Source organism: Bombyx mori, chromosome 21, assembly GCF_030269925.1.
Source record: "Bombyx mori chromosome 21, ASM3026992v2".
Lineage (NCBI taxonomy): Eukaryota > Metazoa > Arthropoda > Insecta > Lepidoptera > Bombycidae > Bombyx > Bombyx mori.
In genome coordinates, this window is record NC_085127.1 from 4536090 (window position 1) to 4557035 (window position 20946).

The 20946-nt window shown below is 37.3% G+C and overlaps 2 protein-coding genes and 1 long non-coding RNA gene across 6 annotated transcripts in view; 2 read left to right on the forward strand and 1 right to left on the reverse strand.

Moving 5' to 3' along the window:
• The window catches only part of LOC105842130 (voltage-dependent calcium channel subunit alpha-2/delta-3), a 32288-nt gene extending 30024 nt beyond the window's left edge, over nt 1–2264 (forward strand). The window contains exon 26 of the mRNA XM_038018505.2: nt 1924–2264. Within this exon, the coding sequence (XP_037874433.1) occupies nt 1924–2073 (150 nt within the window). The 3' untranslated portion in view covers nt 2074–2264. The remainder of the gene's footprint in view (nt 1–1923) is intronic.
• On the reverse strand, nt 2252–20856 carry LOC101736580 (uncharacterized). Of its 4 annotated transcripts, none has more exons than XM_038018506.2 (12): nt 20620–20856; nt 20378–20529; nt 20081–20301; nt 19635–19781; nt 18972–19095; nt 16240–16348; nt 15204–15336; nt 14045–14200; nt 13290–13521; nt 11202–11305; nt 9943–10065; nt 2252–9233 (listed from the first exon to the last, which is right to left on the reverse strand). In XM_038018506.2, exons 1-12 carry the CDS (start codon nt 20663–20665, stop codon nt 9149–9151), a joined length of 1632 nt encoding a protein of 543 aa, XP_037874434.1. In that variant the 5' UTR covers nt 20666–20856; the 3' UTR covers nt 2252–9148. The 4 variants fall into 4 exon arrangements, with proteins under 4 accessions (XP_037874434.1, XP_062530644.1, XP_012548856.1 ...); XM_062674660.1 differs by having other exon boundaries at nt 9943–10069; nt 20620–20823; XM_012693402.4 differs by having other exon boundaries at nt 19635–19793; nt 20620–20823.
• On the forward strand, nt 10218–11700 carry LOC134200851 (uncharacterized). The gene is made up of 2 exons (XR_009975929.1): nt 10218–10376; nt 11163–11700. It is a non-coding gene; the product is annotated as an uncharacterized LOC134200851 (long non-coding RNA).
• Nucleotides 20857–20946: the final 90 nt, after the last annotated feature.

Below are 20946 nucleotides of genomic sequence, written 5' to 3' on the forward strand. Positions count from 1 at the left end.
CCAGTATTTTTCTCATAAGTACTGTCAAAAGTGCGTAGTAGTTGTAGTTTAGTTTGTTTTTTTTTTAGTTTACTTATGTTTTGACTACTATTAACAAAATTAATACATAATTTTATCTTACTTTAAAAGACACATACTGTAACTGGTAAAAAATAAAAAATAATGCTATAAAGATAATTAACATTAAAAATATTGCATGTTAAACCTTTAAAACTGTCTCCTGTAAAATTAGTAAGTTTTGAGATTATACAGTTTTAATGCGAGAAGACGACACGTGATTTTTTTTCTGAACCTAGTAGCTAAGGGGGGAGTCACAGCTTCTCGGGGTAACGTGATCTCTGGTAACCACTTAACATCAGATTAGCTTGTCTAGTTGTCTTGGCCCGTATCACAAAACGATCACATAATAAACTTAGGTAATAACGGGATCGAATTTAAACTGTATTTTTTTCTCGCTATGTGATTGCAACATATCACCTTACACAGTAAAACAAATTCTTGTAAAATGCTATTAACTACACGTTTTAATTACATTTGAAATTCAATATATTATTATATAATAAATAGCACGTCATATATTTACATTTTCTATTGTTTTAACGGAGACTCATCGAAAAAATTGGATACATAAATTGTTAACATCTATACAAGACCCATCATTTATATCGCACTATCTTGATCTAGATTAAATCAAATGGTTTATTGACGGTTTATCGATGATTATCTACAATGAAAAACGATACCATGTTAATTCGTTTTGTTTTAATAATTTACGTTCATTTCAATACATATTGCATTATTTTCTGATTGCTGTAAATGAGCATATGAATGGTCTCTCTGTTGTCCGTATCGCAGTCCATAGACATCTCAATCTGAATGTCGCCACCACTCACCTTGAGAAATTAAGACACAAGTGATCGAGGTCTCAATTATAGTTGTAGGTATAGCGCGAACACGCGACCGTTTAAACCAGAGTTCCCCAAACTTTTTTGTGTCGTAGACCCCTTGCCATGTTTTTCCGTGTTGGGTAGACCCCCTACTTACCTGATATTGATTGATAAATTTCTAACTGTAGTAAAGTTTAGTGTTAAAAACTTAAAGTACAAACACATGTTAATTTATATATTTATTAATTGAATTTAAATTAAAACTACTCAAAATAAAATTTTGTATCTGTTGTCTAAAATATACGTAACATAAAATAAACTATAAATAAAATAACATAAGCAATAAGTCAATATTTTTAGTGAGAAGGATGAACCTGATGCTTTAATAATAAATTATCAACATTTGGCGTCAAATTTGTAATGGTTAATCTTAAATCTCCTCGGCTAATGAAGTAAATAGGTAGGTACTATCAGTGTATGCGTTGAGATCCTCTATCGTGGACCCCCAAATTTTTTGTAAAACGTAGAGACATTGATTGCATTTTCTTATCAGCTTTAAATAAAATACTTTTTGTGATTTTGTACTGCTTACAGTTTTTTTGTCCTTTTTTATTTCTCTATCTTATTCTAATAACTTTCAGGGCCTTTTTTTAATTTTACCCGGTTGCTACTGTAGCGCCACCCTTATATAGCAGATTTTAACGGACACTTTCACACACAGAGACGGTTCTCCTTACCTCTACCCTCCATAATACGAACAGAGCCAATATGACAAATTTCTATTACTTAAGTAAGGATGAAACTCATGCGATTTTTCTGTTTACTGACAACACTCTCAACAACTCTTTTCAAACACATTTTTTTGCCTATTTATAGAAAAATTATGAAAAACTTTTTTTTTTTTGCCTTTTTCTATTAACCTCGAGGGGTTATGCTAGCTTTGTCGAACAAGCATGCGAGCTCGCGGGGCTCAGCCTTGGAGGGATCACTATTATAAATTGGGATTACTATTAACGATTTCATTTTATATTTCAAGGAGGAAGGGTACAGGCAGTGCGGGCCGTGGCTTCCAGACTCTGAAAAGAAAGATATCTCCAGTCGACACCTTCCATCGAAGCTATTTCTTGCTGTAATATTCGTACTAATGTGTATAATTAACAGTAATTATTTTAATTGTGCTCAGTAAAAATCAAAGTTGTGATGAATGAAATGTTTTCATAGTTCCTGAAGTCACAACTAAACTTGTATATTTAAAGCGGAATTAACGTAGAAAAATGCTTCGATGAATAAGATCAGTGACACTAAATATACATAAATTAGTTTGAATTGCTGTTGGTTTCATAAATGGAAATAAAACTATATGATTTTTTGATAAAACCCGTTTTATTTAAATCCATTCCTTTTTCTTTAAGTTACAGTTTAACATTTTAAACAAGGTTACATTTAAAATGGGAATGTTAGTTTTAAATTAAAAACAATCCGTATTTTATTTCTGTACATACAAATAAGAATAGGTATAAGAAGTTTCCCCAATTTAAAACTTGTTAATATCATCCTTGGGTGAAATTCAAATACATTTGAAATTTCTTTATGATCCTAAATAGAATTCAAAAATTAGTGAAATTTTAATACCAACCCATTCTTTCACATGATCAAGTACAAAAGAGAAAAGCAAATTATTACACTTTTTTTCAGTCTGACTAACATTTTCATACTCTTGAATTACGGTAATAGAATTTTACCTTCTTTATTAACAACCTATCTAAAATCGTCATCTAAAACTACGTTACCCATACATAAACTGCATTTTAATGATCACTTTTTTCATACGATGGTTTAAAATTTTAAGTAACGCCACATTTTTCTTCAGTATCTTTTTATCTAACTATTTTTTAACGTACTAAATACTTATAACCCTGGAAGTCAGACTATTATACTATTTCCATTTTCTGCCTAACGGGAAGGCTAAATTTTAAGAAAATCAATTATTATAATTTAAATATCTTATCGGAGGAACATAATGAGAAATAATATTAATATAGATCTTATAACTAACTTACGTTCTATGCAACTTTCTTGTAACGAATCCACGACTCGACTATAAATTTAATACGGCTTTGGTGAATCTTAAAATTGTAGGTATTAAATAGCCATTTATATAAAACTATTATTATATAATTCATGTTAGATGTATCTATCTACAATTCTGTAAGTAGATTTACTTTAAATTTTAGGTTATTAAAGATTTTATTCTGTTAATTTCGTTCCATATAATGTGACAAGGATAATTATTTCTCGTGTGTGAACAACGCACAAGGAGTGTCACCAGTTGTAATATTTTTTTAAATTATTTAACAGCCTTCATACTATCGTTCTCGCGTACCCGCCAAGAAATGTGATTTCGATAAAACCAAAACAAAAATTGAGATAACTACAGTGTTGCTTTTTATAGATAAGCTTTTATTTTTGGCCCTATCGCTGTAGGTTTATATCGTCGCGTTAGCAACGGGGACTTCAACAAAACAAAAAGACTTGAAATAGGTACATTGAGTTTCCAGCGGGGGTCGTTGCCGGGCGCAACTATTGGAGGCGGATCTAGCCTCTGAGTTACCTCCCCAAGATATCATCTAGTTTCTTGCTTAGCCGCCGCGCAGCACTGCGTTCTTGACACGCGGGGAAAGGGTGATCCGACCATTTTTGACAACGAGGCGGAACGAAGGAAATGAGAAGTAGAGTGGTATCGAGGTCATTGGCATGGAGCTCCATCTACCTTTCTCGACTCTTCAAACTGTGCGAAGCCAAAAGCGGCCGCAGACGGGGCTCCGATGGCAGACGCGCCTTCAGCTGGGCAAAGCGGACATGTAACATATTGCTCACATCGCGCATTATTCTCTGTAGGGTTATCTCAACCTGACTTTGTTGGGTGCTGGGATTGGAGCGGGCGACGAAACCGCTTTCAAGACTCGCGCCATTTCCGCGTGTTTCTCTGGATCTGGAACTGCTAACGGAACTTTTGACCGGGTACATTGTTTTCATAAGTTGCCGTGCGATTTGCAGCTCATGGGTTGCTTCTCTGATGATCTTCCCATCACTTTCGATCTGGAACTGCTAACGGAACTTTTGACCGGGTACATACTCCTGATATTAAACTGGACATATTTTTTTCACCCAGTGTACGGTCCCTCATCAGCCACTCATCTCATCGCCCAGCCTCAGGACTTAAGATTAGGTTTTGGAAAAATGAACAAGTAAAACGAATTTAAAACAAAATACAAAACAACAGAAGATAAAGGATTGAATAGCAATTAGTGTTATAAATCAAGGGTAATACTAGTTTACTAACAACACAGGGCTGTCAAGTTGTTCATAGTGGAGAAAGCTTTTAGGTGACAATGACTTTGCAGAGTTTAGTGAAAAAAACTCGGACAAGCTAGCGTCAAAATAAAAATAAAAATAAAAAGTGAAAATGTACTAGATCCCAAAGTTAAAAGTTTATTAAAGAAATAAAATATGTATCCGAGAATATTCATCTAATCATGCATTTTAATCTATCTATTCCATTTGTCCGACTATGAGTCAACATTGACAACCCTATTCTACTTTCCCTATCGACTTTCATCCGATCAAGTACGAACAGGGACGGCCTATATTTTTTTTATTATCATGATGTATTGTGACCATCATAAAGACTCTTTGGTAAACGAAGTAGGCGGAAAAAATAAGAAACCTCTATTTGTGTTATATTCCTACGATAACAGGAAATTTTCAGTGCCAAGTTCAATTTCATGCGTATTCGCTCATTTATACACGAATCCACGTAAACTTGAGAAAAGTACCAGAGAAAATAAACGAAGACCGTTTAGTTTAATGACAAAAAAAGCACAATTCAGGCCGTTAGCGCAAAAGTGGCCTAAGCTTACTATAGTTATTATGGAGCAATGGAGGTTTAAGTTTTCACGAATTTGAATTTGAGTAGACAAAAAACAATACGCGCAAAAATAATGTTTACAAAGCCATCTGTTATCTATGGGTGAAACTATGAACAGGCCGGATTTGCATCAAAATTTATTATATTTTAAATAAATTGCAATATACATATAAGCATGATTATGAAATATTGTGGGTTAGGCCACTTTTGCGCTGACGGCCTCAATTATACCACGAGAAAACATTACGGTGTGTGATGATGTATCATTGTAAACACTTTTATGTGCGACTATACTGCACACTGGATAAAAACTACTTATTTCATATTTTAATATTATTTGTTTGGAATCTTAAAACTATAGAGAGCAAATAATAATTTAATGGATATTCAATTCTCGTTGACAAAATAAGTACAACTTCCGTAAACATAGTTTAATTTTAGGTTGTTTTTTTTATTGCTTATATGATGCGGATGAACTCACGGCCCAACTGATGTTAAGTGCATCACGGCAGAAGTAAGCAGGGCGGTGGTGCCTGGTATTACACTTGTTTCACTGTTTATTAAGCATATTTATTAGAATAATATTTTCAGAACATTAAAATTTTTAGAAAACGAACCAACTTGTCTTGTATTTTTTTTATTGCATCGAAATTAAATTATAATTAATTTATCGGTGTACACAAGTGTTTTAAACAGATTTTTTAAAATTTTACTATTCATTTAATGGGTAGTATTTAGAAAAGGTAAAAATTGCCTTGTTTGTTTTGTCCTGAACGAAATATTGTGTGACGCACAAACATTTTGACAATTACGAAAACGGATATTATCTTTTTCGCTTTTATTGAACGAAAAATATTGTGAAATAGTTTAAAAAATGATTAATTGTTCTAAAATTTTTTCGGCAACTTTGGCACTGAATTTGTTTTTCGAATAGCAAATTGGCAATTCTTAAGTCTAATGTAGAATAAAAAGGTTTAAATTCGCCTCTATATACACAATACTTGATCCTACTTACTACACAACATATATTTTATTTTTATTATCCTGTCAACTTTAAAATCCAATACTGATAAATTTACAATAGTAAAATATTAAATAAACTAAAATAAACAACAAATTAATAAACCCTTTGGTACGTGATCACCTTATAAATAATTAGACTTAAAATAATTATGATTAATATAAACCGCCAAATAAAAACATCAAAGAGAACAAACAAATTATACATAAAAATAACGTGCAAATAACAAATCAGAAGAGAAGCGAAGTATTTGGTTGAATTGTGAGAATTCATGATTTATGGATTTTATTAAACATAATAATATCGATCATCGGTCTCACAGCTCTAGTGTTAAAATAGCATAATTCGAAACATGTCGAACCCTAAAATTAAATACAGGGTGGGGGAAAACTACACTTTTTTTTTTATTGCACTATATTATTATTATAAGAGCAACTTGAATCAGAGTCTAATTAAGATGTTAATTTTTTACCAATCAATTCACTTTTACACCTGTAGGTAGTAAGTAGTAGTAAGGTAATAATATATCTTTACGATTTTGGATTTATAAGCGTTTACCTTCCACCCTGTATTTATTAACTGTTTTCAAACATAACAAATTTTGACATTGAAAGATAAAATATACAGACTTCTTCATTATTTAGTATCAAATAACATTGCTTATAAATAATAACTAAACCACAACAGAAACTCGATTATCCGGACTGAAACTAGAGTTATTTAGAAAATTTTAAAAATGCCGGATATATTTGAATATTTGAGTTTGTTTTTTTCATTCAAATATTTGTTACATCTTTGTGACATAGGGTTTTATTAAATTCCCTTATTAAGATATTTTGTGGGTCACAGTAACATTGGCACAAATTAAAATCCTCCCTACTATAACTACCAATACAATATTTTGTTTAGACTGTACTGGTCGAGATATTGATAGTAACACCCTCCATCAGATTATGAACAAAGTTTGAATTTTTGAAGATATTTTTCAATTATTATAAACTTAAAATATTTTACATAGCTAGAACACATTTCGAGTGTTGCCAGATGTTGGCCAGCTGTAAAATTAAAAATACATTGCATTCCTCAGATTTCAATTCTTTGGTTTCTTTATCACTATTCGGCGACCATTCCTCTTCACTGCCATATACACAAATGCACTTCAAAGTATATTTCAATTTATACCTAATATTGTACAAGTGTCCAATTCCAAATTTATCGGCTAATTTAGTAAATAGACGTATACAAATAGATCTGTTTTTTCAATAATTGTACCTTCTACTTTATTCTTTGTCTTTATTTCAAATTAATACCTACACCTGGGTAGCACTAGCGTTTGACAAAACAAAATATGTGAGTACTGATAGGGGGAGATAGGGTGGAAACCGAGAACGCTCGCACTATACATAATAGTAATAATAATAAAGCTTTCTAATATATAATAAAAATAAAGATTTATTTATTATTATTATTATTAGTACATAGACTCGCATACGCCTAAGATCTGGATAATCGAGTTTCTATTGTAAAAACATTACGAACTTTGTTCACTTCATATATATAAAAAAAAAACTTACACCGAACGGAATAACAATTGCATCATTTCTCGAAATAAAACCAAACGAGATATTGAATTTTTTTTTTCGAAAAACTTATCATTTCGATGATAAGCCACTGATAACAATAACGAGCAAATTCAATATTGCATTAAGTAAAAAAAATAAGAAACAATAACGATAATTATTTTCAACGTGTAAAAGATTCCTGATAAGATCATTATCGATTTATCATTCGAAAGATCAAAATCGCTACATCTCTCGAAACCAAAAAAAAACAATATCACTATTCAAAATCACATAATAACAACATATATGTATTAAGAAAAGAGGAATAAATATGAAGGAATGTCTCATTTCAATCATTTCGGACGAATGAGTCGGTTTGTACATTCAGTATCATATTAAATATAATTATTATCAAGTACTTTTAGTATTGAATTGATTCGTAGCGATCGATCAGTAAAAGACCACTTAACTATAATATAATATTAGAATCGCTAGACTTCAAATACACAAACCCCACGTGAATATAGGTAGCCATATGCAAAGCTCTTTATAAGGATTGTCGAATGGAATTAACTTATACCGTACTTTTTTTATTTATTGCTTAGATGGTTGGACGAGCTCACAGCCCACCTGGTGTTAAGTGGTTACTGGAGCCCATAGACATCTACGACGTGAATGCGCCTCCTACCTTGAGGTATAAGTTCTATGGTCTCAGTATAGTTACAACGGCTGCCCCACCCTTCAAACCGAAACGCATTACTGCTTCACGGCAGATATGGGCACGATGGTGGTACCTACCCGCGCGGACTCACAAGAGGTTCTACCACCAGTAATTATGCAAATAAAAATTTGCTGGTTTGATTTTTATTACACCATGTTATTCCTTCACCGTGGAAGTCAATCGAGAACAATTGTTGAGTACGTATTTCATTAGAAAAATTGGTACCCGCCTGAGATTCGAACAGCGGTACATCGCTCAACACGAATGCACCGGACGTCTTATCCTTTAGGCCACGACGACTTCTACGAATGGTATTGAGGCAGTGATTTGCATAATACTAATATAGTGTACGTGTTACCATCGCGACAAGTAGAGACACAATGATTTACGAATAGAAATTTTGACGAATTTCGACCACAAATTTTTTTTTTTTTTTTTTTATTGCCCTTGCCGGCTGACGAGCATACGGCCCACCTGATGGTGAGTGGTTACTGTCGCCCATGGACTTCAGTAATGCTAGGATCAGAGACAAGCCGCTAGCCTTACTTACTAGTGATCGAATAATTTCGAAAATAAAGATAACAAGCAAACTTAACATAAAAATTAAAATGGTTATAAACGTTATCATCGGCATTGTATTGCTTGTTGTAGTTCATAGTTCTATATAACCACAAAGATAACTCCTTTATAATTATTTTCATTTGCCAACAACTAGTTTTTCAGCTATTTCTCGCCGGGCCTTTTCAGTGGGTCGCGATCCGCTGGTAGATTCAGCGAAGCACTGCTCTTGCTAGGGCCATTGTAAAAAACTCTCTCAACTTGACCCCTGAGCTCACCTACCTTTATTGTAATATTTTTGTATTTGATTTTGTTTCACGCTCGTTATTTTTGTTCTTCTCCATTGAAGTTCAATGTGACGCCGACACATAAATGTGTAACTATATATACATACATGTATAAAACAAAATTGAGATTGTTGTTTGTTCATTTTCCTTGATTGTAACTCGAAGAAGGGTGAGAGGGAAATTCTTACTCTTCTTCGGATTCGCTGTCCGAATCGGGGATCGCGTTAAACCAGTTCTCCCAGTTCGAAGGCTGACCCATCAGTGATCGACTGCAACATAAAGCAATTTTTTTTCTTAGACGGGTAGACAAGCTCACAGCCCCTTTGGTGTTAAGTGGTTACTGGAGCCCATGTCTATGGGCTCTAAATATAAAGTAGTAAGTAAATGTCTATTTACAACGCAAATCGCCACCCACCTTGAGATATAGGTTCTAAGATCTCGGTATAGTTACAACGGCTACCCCACCCTTCAAGCCGAAACGCATTACTGCTTCACGGCAGAAATAGGCAGGGCGGTGGTACCTACCCGTGTGGTCTCACAAAAGGTCCTACCACCAGTAATTACACAAATTATAATTTTGCGGGTTTGATTTTTATTACACGATGTTATTCCTTCACCGCGGAAGTCAACCGTGAACATTTGTTAAGTACGTATTTCATTAGAAAAATTGGTACCCGCCTGCGGGATTCGTTAGCGGCTGCGGGTCGGTGCGGTCGTGCGGGTGCGGGCGTGCGGGCGCGCGTACTGTTACATATGCCCCTCAATAATAACGTAATATAAATAATAATGCCGACTAAGGCATTATTGAATGCATCGTCTTTATACAAAAACGATTTATTACTAAAGCGTGGCAGAACAGATTTGGCTTGAGTAGCGGAAACACACATCATTTGTACTACTTCTTTAATAAAATAAACTCAGTGCCAGTCACCGTGTCCTTCTTTTAAAAGAGCTCGTGGAGCCACCCCGTAACAGTACCTCTGCTTGGTGACGGGCTGCGGCAGGGTGGCGGTGGCGGGCGCGGGCGCGGGCGGGGGCGGCGCGCGGCGCTGCAGGGTCTGCGTGCCGGCGCCCTCCCACGCGCCGTCCGACGACGACCATCTGCCTCACGCACACACGTAACGCACACGCTACCCTCACCAGGGTATTCAACTTTTCGTGGAAGTCATTAAAAATATATATATTTGTTTATTACGTATCGCGATATCTTTATCGCTTCTTGGTATATTAAATTTAGCAATAAAATGATAAATGTATTATTGTATTTTATTGAGTTTTATTAGACCGCCAGACCGCTTACCTTGCGTTTGATATTTAATGTAGTGACAGCCCTAGATACGCAGGAGGACACAAACACTGACATCTATCTCTTTGTACAGTACAAAATAACTACCTACAACTTCATGAAACACGTAAGAGCTTGAATTGCACTAATTATTATGGTTTTTTTTATTGCTAGATGGGTGGACGAGCTCACAGCCCACCTGGTGTTAAGTGGTTACTGGAGCCCATAGACATACATACAACGTAAATGCGGCACCCACCTTGAGATATAAGTTCTGAGATCTCAGTATAGTTACAACGGCTGCCCTACCCTTCAGACCGAAACACTACTGCTTCACGACAGAAATTGGTAAGGCGGTGGTAACTACCCGCGCGGACTCACACGAGGTCCTACCACCAGTAAAAAGGTATGGGCGAACGAGCTCACGGTAATGATGATGCCAATGGGCTGTGGTGGCCGTATTTTTTTAAGGGGTTTTATGACCTGGTAACTAAGACCTTTAAGTTATGTCTTATTTTATTTTATATTCTTATTTTTATGAAAAATGATAATACGGAGTGAAATAAAATGAAGATGAATAATTTTAGACATTAATCAACTGAGATGAAATTAAATGAAATGAGATGAGATGATATGGGATGAAATATAACCTCACTAAAATGGTAGTCATTTACTGAGATTTTTTCAGTGGACTTTTTGGAGGATCCCTATAAGTTATGACCAGCGGCTTTGTTTCATTTTTCCCACATTTGTGCACTTTCACAGATATTAAACATTTAATAAACCACCGTTATTACACATTTAAACCTGAAGAAACACTAAATAGACAAAATAAAACAAATCACACAACTTCACTCCTCGCGTTCCCGCCAAAAAGTCCCTGCGGTGGCCGTATATTACCCAGTGTTGCCAGTTCCAGCTTAGAGCAATAAGAACGTATGCGAATACTCACTTGGAGCTGCTGGCGGACTTGCAGTTCTCGCACTCGCTGCGGTAGTCGTCGGCGTCCTCGCCCCCGGGAGCGGCCGGGGCTTCGTAGCTGCACACGCACGACGGCTGCAAATTATATTTGAATGGTACACGCCCGCCATACTGTTTGTTATAGGCCAGATTGATTCGCTAATGATAAACGAATATTCACGAATACGAAATGGCTATTAACATGTCGAACGCCATGCGGCCTACTGGTGGTCCTAGTGTACCATATATACAATTTTAGGGCAAACCAAAATCAGGGAATCAGTAATTTTTATCAATTTGAGATTTTTATTCTAAAATTTATAAAATGCGACATTTGCACGGAAGATAAAAATTAGCTACTTTACCGTCTAGTTTTTAAGATATTTTAAAAGGGTTTTTTTTAAAGAATATTGTAAAAATCTTGATAAAAACTACATATGTACAACGTTCTATTTGATTTGAAAACTGAAATATACAATAATTATTTTTAATAGCATTTTGAATATAGAACCTGTCGTTCTCGTTTCGAAATTGAAAGCGTTTTCTAACTTGACGTCATTATTTATACGATATCAAAAAGGAGCGAGGTGTTAATGAAAACTAAATTGCTCTGATAGCATTACACAAAGTACGAAGCCAAATGAACATTTTGAAACTTTCACGCCAGACTTTTGGCGTGTACAAAGAATCATCCACTATCTGTTTAGCAGTAATAAATTGTACCGTAGACGCAGTATTCATAATAAATCATGGACGAACGAAAGAATCTGCAGAAATTCTATTCAAAAACAAAAAAATATCTCTAGGGAACTTAATGCAGCACCAACAATAATGTCGCATATTTTAAAAGATAACTTGGGACTTGTAATTTGTAACAAGAAATCTACCAATCATTTCTTAGACGATTATAGAAAAATGTATAGAATGATAATAGTGCGTTAAAATTAACTATAGTCGAATTATTTTGTCCGTGCAGTTTGGGTCATAAATCATAGCCCGGCTAGGGCGGTGAGCATACCTAAGCTGGTAGCCTAGAGAGGCTATTCCAGCGGAACCTAGTAGGTGAGCTCACGGGGCTCAAACCTGACGACGTTGCTAACACGAACCCTAGCAAGAGCCGTGCTTCGCAGAATCTACCACCGGATCGGAAACGCGACCCACTGAGAAGATCCGGCGAGAAACTCAGTGGGCTGTATCTGGGAGTTAATTTACTCTTCGAGCCCTTCGTCGCAAGCGACCGGTTCGGCGAGAACGGTGACCGGTGCTTGAAGTACCTAGAAGCACCGTTAGTGGATCGGGAGGATCCGAGATGACGTGTTTTGGGCGACGTCGACTGCTTTCCATTCTTTCCGCAGGATCGGGAATGTAGTTACCGGCGGCCACGATGAGAGGGTTCTCGTGTCGTGCCGCTTTATCAAAGTGGAGCATGTTGCACGGGCGCAACGCCATTATCGGTAAAAACATATGAGTCATCGAAGGCAGGTACACGGCGGCGGGGTGGTATACGAAGGGTGGTGAGACATTGTTATGTTATGAGTCATTTGTTGTACTTTCCTGCAAATTATAGTACATATGTCGAAGAGAAATGTGTTTTTATACATTCGTACCAAAACGGCAGAATTGATTCAAAATAATATTTGCACCTGTTGTTATCAACAATGTGTTAAAATTTTTCACTGAAATGAAAATAAATCCCGAAAAGTTAGTGTTAATTTCTGCCCTTCTCTATAAACTTGCTGCGGCGATATGAGGTGTAAACGTTCGATTAGTGATTTTTACTTTCATTTTTATCACAGACCCACAAAATGACAAAACTAAATACACTATCGATAACGCTTATCGAAAACAATAATGCGCATCACTATGCCCGTCCATAAGGCTCGTGAGTGGGAGAGAGAGCGAAATATTCGCTTCACCGCTCCGATTATTTATGACCCAAGCTGCAAGGATAAAATAATTCTACTATAGTAGGTACGCAAAGGCCTTCCATTGCGTACCTACCAATTAGACACGTCACACATCACAGAAAAATCTATGGTTTGCTGAATAATCTACCCTCTAGAATTAACAGATAAAATACCTTGTCCACAGTGAGGGGTAATGTGTTGTGTGGGGGTGGAAGGGGCGCGTCGGGGGCGGGAGGGGCACCCCCCTCGCCCGCGCTCGGGACAGCCCCCGCGCTGTCCGCCACAGCCGCGTTGTTCCCAGCAGCTCCCGCGTTAGCATTAGCATTTGTGGTCACCGCTCCACCCACGTTCTGTTCCTCGCTGCGTGTCCGTGTCTGTCCGGCGCTATTGGTCCGCAATATTGGCCTGCAAATTATGTATGTCTGAAGTTGTGGTGGCCTAAAGGATAAGACGTCCGGTGCATTCGCATGAACCGATGTAACGTGTTCGAATCCCGCAGGCGGGTACCAATTTTTCTAATGGCATACGCACTTAACAAATGTTCACAATTCATTTCCACGGTGAAGGAATAACATCGTGTAGTAAAATTCGAACACGCAAAATTATAATTTGCGTAATTACTGGTGGTAGGACGTCTTGTGAGTCCGCACGGGTAGGTACCACTGCCCTGCGTATTTCTGCCGTAAAGCAGTAATGCGTTTTGGTTTGAAGGGTGGGGCAGCGGTTGTAACTATACTGAGACCTTAGAACTCATACTTCAAGGTGGATGGCGGCATTTACGTTGTATGTTCTATGGGCTCCGATAACCGCTCGAGTTAGTTCAAAGATAATATATAAGTTAGCTCACCTACTCGCCCGGTTATGCTGGTATGGTCATTAAAGACGATAAGCTTAGGTAAAAAAAAAATCAATAGCGGGCGTGACGTACCCGACGTCCGGTGCGGCGTCGGGCGCGGCGTGCGGTCCGGCGGCCAGGTCCAGGTTGCGCGGCACGGAGCGGCCGGTGTGGGGGCGCGGGGGGGGCGCGCGGTGGAACGAGCGCCGCACGTCCGCGCCCGGCCCCCCCAGCGGGATGGTGCGGTGGCTGCACAGACAACGCACACGTGTTCGCGAACCACTTCGACGCGACAATACAACGTTCCCGTGTGAAAGATGAGGCCATTGTACAATATAATACAGAATCGCAAGTCTTATCTATCTATACATATAAATAAAATTGGAGTGTCTGTTTATAATATTAAAATAACCGCTTTTTACTACATGCATATGAATATATATACGGTACATACACCAAAATAACATTTTTTACAATTTTTGTCTGTCTGTCTGTTTGTTCCGGCTAATCTCTGGATTGGCTGGACCGATTTTGACGAGACTTTCACTGACAGGTAGCTGATTATATAAGGAGTAACTTAAGCTACTTTTTTAGACTAGCTTCGCCCCGCGGCGTCACCCGCGGTACGACAATAACCGCGGATAACATAGCGGGACTCAACTACCAATAATAAAATTTAATGTTCCCGAAGCGAAGCGAGGGCGGGTCGCTAGTACGAATATATAAATATACAGTGGTTTTTACGGGTGTTCCGTTATACTACTGAACCGTACTTCCGATTGACTTGAAATTTGGTATCCATGTAGAAAATACATGTACTTAATGAATAGGCTAATATTTATATGTGTGTTGGACCCCCTAATAATAATGACAATAAATAATAATGTTATTTTTAAATGTCCAGCGAAGCGGGCGAGTACGGCTAGTAGTCTTATATAACTGTCCTCTCATTGCAAAATGACTGTTTCGCGACATAAATAAATAAGACGTTGAAGTTGCCACGTCTTGTGATTAGCATTTAGCTTCTAGTTAAAACAATCTTGAAAACATAAAATTTAAATAAATGATAAATTAAATTCAAATTCTCATTTCTTATAACAACTTTTTTGATTGTTTTATTATTGGTATCCGATAGCCTTCTATTAGCATAATCGTTTACATCATCGTTTTTTTTTTCTACTTGACTTCCCTGTGTGGCCGAATACGACGTTCCCTTTGCCATTCGATATTCAATACAAAAAACGATACTTACAATGGAGTGTGTAAACTCCCAGGATTAGGGTACAAGTTGGGACGATCGTGATCATGTAACACGGATAACAAACCGCGGTTGTTGATGGTACCCAGAGAGCCGGTTAAACGGATGGCGCTGGGGAATCCCACTCCTGAAATCAAAATAAAAACATGCAAACATTATAATCTGACGTCCGTATTATATAATAATATATCCAAAGTTCCGAAGCTTCCGTAAGACATTCGGTCTACTCATAATCGTGCTTCGATTCTCAGGCAAATACTACATTTTTTTCTAAATTATTGTTTACCCTTTGCAAGCTCGTACAGATGGGTACCACTATCAATTTTGTCTGCTGGCAAGCACTCATGCGTTCCAGTTTGTAAGGTGAGGCAGTAATTACAGATTAGATCGTTGCAGATATGGTAATAATTATGGTAACCACTTATCACAAAGTAGGTTAACATTAGCACTCTGCTATTTCGAGGAGTTTTGAGGAATTATCTGCGATGAATCTGTTACTTGCTTCTGATTACTGCATCAGTCATTACTGGATGGAAATTGGTCTACTATATGGAACTACTGCAATCGTACATTGGTGAATTCGCTGTACCTTTACTGGCACCTTTAACAGTTTTTTTTTTTATGATTGAAAGATTACTAGGTGGGTGAGCCTTTGCTCGCCCACCTAGTAATCTTGGAGGAGTAATCAGGAGAGGTGGGATTTGCTAACAACTGCCCGAGCGCCTCCGAAGGAGACCTAACAATTCAAGAGCAATTGCTTCGCGAATGAATCTACTACCGGATCGGAATCGCGACCCGCTGAGAAGATCCGGGGAGAAACTCGGCAGGCTGATGCATGGGGTCCCTAAGCCTGCTCCTAGTATTAGAGCTGAAGGCGTCTAATGCAAAGGTTATTGGATCTGATGGATCCGTAAGGACGTGACGTTTAACAGTAATAACAGTTGGCAGTATCTGAGCTGTGGTAACCAGGTATGATGACATTTGCCATTTCATCCATTACGATAGTACCTGTATTATATGTATTTCTCACCTCCAGGAGGGCCTAAGGGGTGGTGTTGGATTTGATTTGGGTCCCGAGCGTCAGTCGTGTGCACAGCCTGCAGTAGAGGAGTGTTGTAGCAGTTCTGAGGATTCACCAACTGAAAAAGAAATGTTTTTGTTCGTTCATTTTTCACTCAAACCACACAGCAGTTATCGAGTCTGGAAGTTTTTTTTTTTTTTGCTTAGATTTGTGGACGAGCTCACAGCCCACCTGGTGTTAAGTGGTTACTGAAGCCCATATAAATCTACAACGTAAATGCGCCACACACCTTGAGATATAGTTCTAAGGTCTCAGTATAGTCACAACGGCTGCCCCACCCTTCAAATCGAAACGCATCACTGCTTCACGGCAGAAATAGGCGGGGCGGTGGAACCTACCCGTGCGGACTCACAAGAGGTCCTACCACCAGTAATTACGCAAATTATAATTTTGCGGGTTTCATTTTTATTACACGATGTTATTCCTTCACCGTGGAAGTCAATCGTGAACATTTGTTGAGTACGTATTTCATTTGAAAAATTGGTACCCGCCAGAGATTCGAACATCGGTGCATCGCTCAACACGAATGCACCAGACATCTTATCTCTTAGGCCACGACGACTTACATTCTGACAAGTTATTGAAAATCAGATAGAACAACATGTAATTCTATTAATTAATCTGTGATTGAGTATAATCTATGACAGCGAGTAGATTATTTGTTTACTGTGAGACTTTTTGGCGGGAACGCGAGGAGTAAAGTTGTGTGATTTGTTTTATTTTGTCTACTTAGTGTTTCTTCGGGTTTAAATGTGTAATAATGGTGGTTTATTAACCGTTTAATATCTGTGAAAGTGCACAAATGTGGGAAAATGAAATAAAGCCGCTGGACGTAACTTCTCGGGATCCTCCAAAAAGTCCACTGAAAAAATCTTAGTAAATGACCACCATTTTACTGAGATTAGATTTCATCTCATATCATCTCATTTAATTTCATCCCAGTTGATTAATGTCTCAAATTAATCATTTTCATTTCATTTCACCCCATAATATCATTTTTCATAAAATTAAGAATATACATTAAAATAAGACATGACTTAAAGGTCTCAGTAACCAGGTCATAAAATCTCTTAAAAAAAAAATTTGTTTACTGTAATTTTCTCTGTTGATTTACGGTAATTAATTCGCACCTGAAGCTCATCAAGTTTGTAAACTACTTGTTCGAGGAAAGGAGTCGAGGTGTATAGGAGGTACTAGGAGCTCTAGTAGCTCATACACCTCGACTCTTGTTTGAAATAGATTACAGGCCTACGAAATATGAAAATAATAAAATGGTATTAACATTTGCATATGAATATAGATTTCGACTTAGTTAAAGGATAATATTCGCCGAGTAACTAAGATGCGTCTGGTTCGTACGTTGGTCTTCTCTATCTTCCTGTACGGGGTGGAGACTTTGTGTTTCAGGAAAAAGGAACGCAAAATGATTGAAGCGTTTGAAATGTATTGCTGGAGAAAGCTGCTACGCATTCCTTGGACAGCTATAAGAACCAATGTCTCCATCCTCGAAAAGCTGAAGGTCACCAGGCGCCTTTTTTGTTTTTTTTTTTTTTATTTTTTTTTATTGCTTAGATGGGTGGACGAGCTCACAGCCCACCTGATGTTAAGTGGTTACTGGAGCCCATAGACATCTACAACGTAGACGCGCCACCCACCTTGAGATACAAGTTCTAAAGTCTCAGTATAGTTACAACGGCTACCCCACCCTTCAAACCGAAACGCATTACTGCTTCACGGCAGAAATAAGCAGGGCGGTGGTACCTATCCGCGCGGACTCACAAGAGGTCCTACCACCAGTAATTACGCAAATTATAATTTTGCGGGTTTGATTTTTATTACACGATGTTATTCCTTCACCGTGGAAGTCAATCGTGAACATTTGTTGAGTACATATTTCATTAGAAAAATTGGTACCCGCCTGCGGGATTCGAACACCGGTGCATCGCTTCAACACGAATGCACCGGACGTCTTATCCTTTAGGCCACGACGACTGCCTGCTGACTATGTGCCAGGAAAGGATCCGGAGTTTCTTTGGGCACATAATGCGATCCTCATTGCACAGCCTGGAGAAACTCACAATTCTCAGACAAGTGGAGGGGAAGCGCGCTAGAGGAAGAGCGCCAGCTAGATGGGTTGACCAACTCAAGGAGGTGACTGGAGGCCAGATATGGAGAAGATTGACATACAGTCACGATCCTCCGCATTAAGGGAACGACCAGAAAGAAAGAAGAAAAGGGCTTAAATGATCCCCTGTATGGGGTTGGGAAAAGTACACATAATTTGTACAAATAAGTAAAGTCAATCAATGTATCAAACTGAGAGAGAAAAAGAGAGAGAGAGGTAACTGCTCATAGATACTACAAGTTACAATTTTTTTGTTTGTAGTTATTTCAGGTATATGAACTATGAAAACCAAAATTAATAATAAAAAAATTAAAAGTTTTTTTTAAGTTTTTATATTTTAAAACATATTTTTTAAAGTTTTCTGTTCAGATTTGAAATAGGAGTAGGGTTTTAAATAAATACAAAATAATATGATTTCTCTAGTAAGTAAAATAAAAATGTAAAAATCAACCTGCCTGTTGACCAACATCAATGTAGGTTGTGTTTTAGTTTGGAATTATATAAATCTCAATAAACAAATCTCTCACTCTCTCTTATTTTCAATAAAAATTATTACCTGTTGAACAGGTCGTGGAATATTAGCATAGCCATGACCGACACACTGCATGGCCTCATCTGGCCTAGTGAGAGACTCTACTGTTGCAGGATATGTTCGGTGAAAAGCTGCTTCACTTTGAATCCTGAAATTTTATTGTACAGAGTAATTAGAAAATATTCCCCATATTCAGGCTTTGTTGATTATATGGTTCATGCAATATTTAACTAAAAATCATATTTAAAATAGTTTTTCACATTCAATGTTGATGATAAATCATATTTCAGGGAATGTCTGACAGCCTCTATATGATAATTTAGAGCTACACAACCCCAAATGAACAAAAGCACGAACCTACTAAACTGAAAAGTATAACACTATTTTATTTTATTTCAGTTTAGAAGTTTTACCTTAATCATTTATATGAAACACCATGTAAGTCAATGTAATTTCGTACTCCCATCTTACTTAGTTCATTCACAAAGCATTTCAGATTTCCAAGAAGCCCATTCCAGTTTGAATAGTCTCACATATGTTGTGTGCTTCCATCTTATGTCTGAAGGTGGACTGGGACATTCATGTTTAGGATTTACAGGATACAATAATTGTGACATGAGCTCCCATGAGCCTATATCAATAAAACGAAAAAAGAGACTTTCGATACAAAATATTCTAGATGATTACCTCATGACTTCCTGTCTGCACTGTGCCACAGCCTCATCATAAGGTGGAGGCGCTTCACCCCTTGGCAGATAGTAACCATGTGGCTTCCAGGCACCCAGAGCTGTCTCACAAGTGCCACCCATGTAGCCCATGCTTCCACTGATGTACCTTTCAAATATACTATTATGAATATAAAAAGAATATCAAGAAAAGAATATCAAGATAAAAACAAACAATATTTAATCTATTCTCAATTTGACCACAGACGTCAAGAACAAACTTTGACAATAAATAGTATGCGTGTGTGCGTCAAATACACAGTATGTAGTGTGTGTAATGTTTTCTTTATTGATTTAATGTATCTTTTATGAATTATTTAAAAAAATTATTAGCATTGTGCACTTCTTCTCTATAAAAATATTACTGATCAGATAAGGTACTAAAGCAATTTTAGAGAATCATCATACCCAATACTAGTCAGGCTTCTTTGGTCATCCCCATGTGGTGGACGTCTACGCTTCTGGTTCCTTACTCTGTACAGTACTAACAGTACTGTGAGCACCACTACTGCCGCAGCACCGCCAGCTGCCCCACGGAAGTTCGACTCGTTTGAGTCAGGTGGCTTCACTACATCATCTAAGCAAATAAACTCGCAGCAATTGTTGCCGACTCGAAATGAGCGACAATCCTGAAAAGAAAAAAAAAAACTTACGCAAAATGTGTTGGTTTAAATATTCAATTTCTTAAGCTAGTTTTTTATTTACCTGGGGTGGCGAACACAGTACAACTTTGCAGTCTTTAGGTAGTCCATTATCGCATATACAAAGGTTACAGGAGTTTGGTCCGGGCACGTAATGTATGCCGTGGGAAATGACTCGACCTCGCAGATCACTGCAATCTCCTTGAGCCGTAACACCTGGTATTGAAGAAACGAACGTTTGTAAATTACAAAAATATTTTTTTATGAAACAATTATAGCTGTTGCGATAAAATAAATACATCTTACAATATAATTGTAGAGTCGTCAAACATAACACAGCTTTACCAAACATTATTACGAATTTTACTGATCAAAAGCAAATGATAAATGATCTTGATCTCATTTTGAGCAGAGGCTTTTGTCTATTTTATAATCGATATTTGCTTGGTGCTCGCGTGACGCGTATCGCGTTTAATGTTTTTGATCATGCGTCTCGGTCAAAACGCAAACTATTAGGGAAGCCCGATAATACACAGAATCGATATTTTCGGTCTAACACGACACGATTTAATTAATCGATTCACCAATTCGAATTTAACCAAAATTGGTTACCTACATCGGTACCTACTCACA

Coding starts and splice junctions, on each gene's coding strand:
- LOC101736580 (XM_012693402.4), bottom strand. CDS start 20,665: ATGTTTGGTAAAGCTGTGTTATGTTTGACGACTCTACAATTATATT. Junction 16,349..18,971: donor TTCCACGACCTGTTCAACAG/GTAATAATTTTT, acceptor TTTCTTTTTCAG/TTGGTGAATCCTCAGAACTG. Junction 11,306..13,289: donor TACCCCTCACTGTGGACAAG/GTATTTTATCTG, acceptor TATAATTTGCAG/CCGTCGTGCGTGTGCAGCTA.